Source organism: Antrostomus carolinensis, unplaced genomic scaffold (assembly GCF_000700745.2).
Source record: "Antrostomus carolinensis isolate BGI_N321 unplaced genomic scaffold, ASM70074v2 scaffold8936, whole genome shotgun sequence".
NCBI classification, from domain to species: Eukaryota; Metazoa; Chordata; class Aves; order Caprimulgiformes; family Caprimulgidae; genus Antrostomus; species Antrostomus carolinensis.
This window is the reverse complement of record NW_010322518.1, coordinates 79,838-84,900: the sequence shown is the minus strand read 5'-3', so window position 1 is coordinate 84,900 and position 5,063 is coordinate 79,838. Positions and strand designations below refer to the sequence as shown.

Sequence of the window (5,063 nt, the reverse complement as noted above, 5' to 3'; positions counted from 1 at the left end):
ACTGTGAGTGAAGAGAGCAATCATGGCTGTGCTGGATATTTTAGAGCCTCGCAGATATGTTAAAAGAGATTGCACACGCAGCAGTGAATGTAAAGTCAGCAGGCACTGTTTAATTCTGCCGGAGAATATGGCAATCAGATGATGGTTTTTTCCTGCCTTGAACATTTAAGAAGTCTTTCTTCTGCTGTTCATTGTATGAAGCACTGAAGTGTTAAGTTTTCAAGATGCTGGATGAGAGAAGTTTCCGTTAAATTGGATTTGAATGTAAGCTGGAAAGCGTTGCCTTAGATCCTCATAGCTACAACCACCTTGTTTTGCAAGGATTACTTGTTTCTTTTATGTGAGCGTTGTCGTATCACGTGAGATGAAGATTTTTTTCAATTTCCACTTTTGATTTGGGGAAAATAAAAAGTCTTTCAGAACAGAATCAATTCAAGATTCCGGGATTGTTATTGATCATCCAAACTACCATTCCACAATGAAATGATAAAGTGTCACTGGTTCATTTTGAATGGCTGTGGAAGGAGGAGTCTAGGGATCCTGTGGGCCTGTAGAGGACCAGAGATCTCCTTGGCACATTAAATGGCAGCAGAGGTGGGTTAATACTGGATAAATATCTGACATCCAAGTGGAGACTTGCTGGTTAAAGGAGAGTTAGTGTCAGCTAGGGAGCCATTGCTGAGCAACATCTGTGTGAAAATCAGTGACATACGGGGAAATAGAGGGAGGGATGTGGATGCTTTTCGGATTTATATCTTACAGATCTCTCTGCAGTGTTAGAAGGAGTCACTAATGCCTGCCCTGATTGCATGAAGTTATCAGGAGAGGGCATAGCTACAAGCCAGAAAAATAAAGGGACAAAACACATGAAAACAGGTCTGGGATTACTCTTCTGTTGTGTTGTAATGGTTTAAATGTCTGTAATATACCCCATCCTGGAAGGAAAACAGCTAACAAGGAAGAATCTTGGCTATGAGCTGGGAAGGTGAAAGCTGGGGACAGGTGTAGCTGGTGCTGAAGAACAATTAGTATCATTTGAATGATTTAAAAATTATTTCTACTGATTTTCAGATTTGCTGACAATTCAGGTCTGTTATTTTAAAAGCAAGTAACTGATGTCAGTCTTGCCTATAGTGCTGACATCAGAAAATTAGCGATCGTATATATTACTGCGTGGTTCTCTCAACCCTTCTGTCTCACCAACCCACTAACTTTTGCCACTTATGTGACAGGAACACAGTAGGAAACTAACAGCAATTTTTAAAGCCACTGCTGCCTTAGACTTTCTGAGTTTGTTATCTCTCTCTTCACAAGGCACAAACTGTTAAGCCGATGTCATCCGAAGGATAATAAATAACATTTTTGCAAAACTTATTTGCATTTATGATCCTCCTTTAGCTCTTTGTTCCTGTTTGATTTTAAAATTAGGCAGGAGGACCTGTTTCTTGTACAGAGATGGTTTTTTTTCTAACCCTCCTGTCTTTAGACACTGACTCTGAGGAACTGAACTCCCTTGCCTTCAGATGGCTTTTTGAAGGAAATGTAAAGATTGAAAGAAGCACGTCTTGTTTAACTGTGTGCTGTCATTTGATTGTTCTGCCCCATTTCTGTCACCTTGAAATGGTGGAACAGAGATCTTGACAGTGAGGAGCACTAAGTGGCGGGATCACCTTGCAAATGTGTATCTGGAGTCATATTATCTGAAAAATAGTGGAAAACCATATGGGTCAGAGTAACCATGTGTTGGCTTGAGTTGCTGAGGACAGTAAGTGCAGGTGACCATGGCAAGGGATGGATGAACTTAGGGGATGTCACTGAAGACTGTTGCTCCATGGAGTAATGAGTTGTCTCCATGACCTCTGTGTGTTCAAGTATGGGGACTGTAAAACAGAAGAGAATACTGCCTCTGAGCTTCACGGTTGTGAGAGCAAATCTATGAACATGTGTAGAGGGACTCCAGCACATCAGCAAGGAGGCAGAAGGTGTCCCTTCTTTCCTACCTCCCTTCCTCCTGTGGAAAGTCTACCTTAGACAGTGAAGTACTTCAGAGAGGATTATGTGGGTTTTTTTGTATTGGTTAAAAATCCTTCTTTTCCTCTGGTTTGTAAGGGGCAGAGGGGTGTTTAGAGGACAGAAGAGGGAATACTGTGAGCAAACAGTGAGATGTTAATGTGCGAGGTGACCCATGCATTTTTGGTTTTTCAGTAGTGTCTTACAACTATGGTGTTATGATATCTTTAACACCTATTTAATGATAACCATCCAATTTCTGAATTAAACTACCTAATTATCAAACTGATGTTTACACCAGTCTTGAAATCAGTCCAGATGGAGATTTAGTGGCTGGACTGCTGTATGATCTACACTGTGTTTTAGCACTGTTCTCCTCAGCCCCTGCTCCCAGCTCTTACCTGAGGAATAAGGAAGCTCATCAGCTCAGTAAAAGCAAGACATTTATTCAAGCACCAAATTCATTTAATTGCAGTATTTAACCATTCAACTTATTCATATCTTAGTTCCCAGTGAGGAAACAACAATGCCTGAAAAATATCCTAAAGGACTTATAATATATTTCCAGAAGGTGGCCTATTTCTGTAGTTCCTTGATTTTTGACCAACTAGATTTTTACAGCTTGTAAATATGCATTGGGTTATGTATGAAGAACTCCAACCATTTTGTTAATACCTGGGGAAAAGACAGCGTTTTTGTTTAAAGACCTGATCTTTCTAGCAGAGAACTTCCAGGGGTTTCAGTGGGGGTCTGGCAGATCAAAGGTATAAGATCCAAATGAATGTGGAAATCAGCAGAGCCTGGGCTCTCCAAGTTTTCAAGAAGAGAGAAATTTTTGTTGTCTCTGTGGGATACCACAGCTTTGCTTCCTTTTGATGATGATTGCTGGAACATAGTGCCAGACAGAATGATTTTTGGTATTACCTAATTTGCACAGCAACGCAGAATTATGGTTCTGACACACTTCATATTTTATAAATCCTCTACACATTCAGTTATTTTTTTTAATCTCACTAAGCTTCCTGTCGAGTTGATGTTTAAACCTGTCTTTTATGTATTCTTAATGAATCGAAGTGAGGATGTAACTGATGAATTCAGACATCTGTGAATCCACATGATGCTGCATGAAATCAAACTTTAAGTATTATGTGCGTACGTTTTCTGCCTAGTTCTTGACATGTTGAACTCTTATCAAAGTAGGATGAAGAAAATGGATTTTCTGGAGGATATATAATATTGTTTCTAAATGCACTGTGGGTTTCTGCACCCCTGGACAAGGGTAAAAAGTGATCCTTGAGCAATCCCTAGTCATGGGTTAGTCTTCCACAAAATTCTAATAATAATGAATTAATTGAATGGTGCGGAATTAAGAACAAGCATATAGAACTGGTCGTTATTTTAGCTCATTGGCATTGCTCACCATTTTTTATAATTATTTCAAAATGTGTTTTAGCCTTCTTGTATTGTCCTAAATTATGGTGCTGGTAGAGTATAGCAGCAGAGGATAGTGCAGCAAAAGGTGACAGACCCTCAAATAAGCTTCACAGTGCTCCTACAATGAAAGAGCATGATTTGCTGCAGAAAAACCTTGTTGATGCATTATAGCAAACGTTATTTTTAGATGAGTAAAGTAAGAAACAAATAAGTGACTTGCCTGAGTCATACACTGATGTCGTAGCAGGGAGATATCTACAACAGAGATATCCTGACTCCCATTCTTTGTTATAAGAAAAAGGGTTTTTTCAGGGGCAGACAAGATTCTGACCTGGGCCTGCTTGTGACTGTTGTCTCCTTCAAACTCCTTGCAGAAACATCTTGTGAGACTCTGTCTCAGAGGAAAGAAGGTGGTCTTTGATTGAATTTGACAAGTTCCTACTTTCTCTCTTCCCAAGGGAACTAAAAGAGAAGATTCAGCCTGAGATCTTAGAACTGATCAAGCAGCAGCGTCTCAATCGACTTGTGGAGGGCACGTGCTTTAGGAAACTCAACAGTCGGCGTCGGCAAGGTACAGATCAGACTGCCTAGTCTGGCTTTTTATTGTCACTTTTATCTAAAAGTTGAGATGAGGAATGCTATTTTTACTGGCAAGATCCTTGGTTGTAGTGCTGTCTTGACTGCTTTTACCAGGGGGCATCTGAAAGCATCTCTTAGTTAGAGGTGTTGTGTCATTTCCTATGTTTCCCTGAAACTGGTTTTGGCTTCAACACACAGATCATCTGGACCAAGTCCAGCATTTGACAGACATCTCAAGCAGCAGTCTTGCACTCTGAACTGAGTATTTTGATTTCTGCTTGGATGTCCAGGCTTCTTGTTCATCTCAAAACAAAATCTCTGCCTCTGCAGGAGCAGCACGTGAAACCTGGTGTAGCCAGAACTTGAATTTCAGACTTGGACCACCTTTATATATGCAATGAGGTCATTCTGCACCCCTCCCTCTAGAACTGCCTGTCCTTGGTTTTTGTCTTATTTTGCCGTATACATTAAATATTTTATGGTATTTAAATATACTTTTAAAAAGCATTTAGATCAGTAATTCGTGTACTTCAGATGAATACTTGATTGACATGAGAAGATTCTTTTCCCAATCCTATGAGTCATTGCTCAGTGTTAGATTTACAGCTTATTTTGTACAGTCAAATTCTCTATGGTTCCTTTACCCGCAGAGAGGGACGCTTCTTTTTCTGTACAAAATAATAGGGACATAGTGTAAATTCAGTAGATTAATTAGAAGTTGTATAAAAAAATTTTCCCTTAAAACCCTTTTTTTGTGAAAATTCAGATTGCCATTTGTTTTCCACTGTAAATGTGAATACGAAAGTTACAAAAGCTGAGAGTAAGAACTGACAGAGGTGGATGTTTGAGACTTTCATATCAATTGGGGAAAACCGCTTTCTTTGTAGAGTGAGGTATCCCTGCAATGCCTCCTTCCTTAGAAACGAGGAGGCAATTTTCCTTAATGTTATTTTGGAAGATTTCAAAGCTTTTATGAAAGGGTTGAGTTGCAGAAAAATGTGATGCAGCTTTATATCCTCTCTTGCCAAGCCTACAAACAG

At 39.6% G+C, this 5,063-nt stretch overlaps 1 protein-coding gene across 1 annotated transcript in view; it reads left to right on the top strand.

Annotated features, from left to right (window-relative positions):
* The window catches only part of LOC104526722 (engulfment and cell motility protein 1-like), a 30,266-nt gene that overhangs the window by 2,248 nt on the left and 22,955 nt on the right, over positions 1 to 5,063 (top strand). Inside the window, exon 2 of the mRNA XM_010170262.1 lies at positions 3,903 to 4,015. Within this exon, the coding sequence (XP_010168564.1) occupies positions 3,903 to 4,015 (113 nt within the window). The remainder of the gene's footprint in view (positions 1 to 3,902; positions 4,016 to 5,063) is intronic.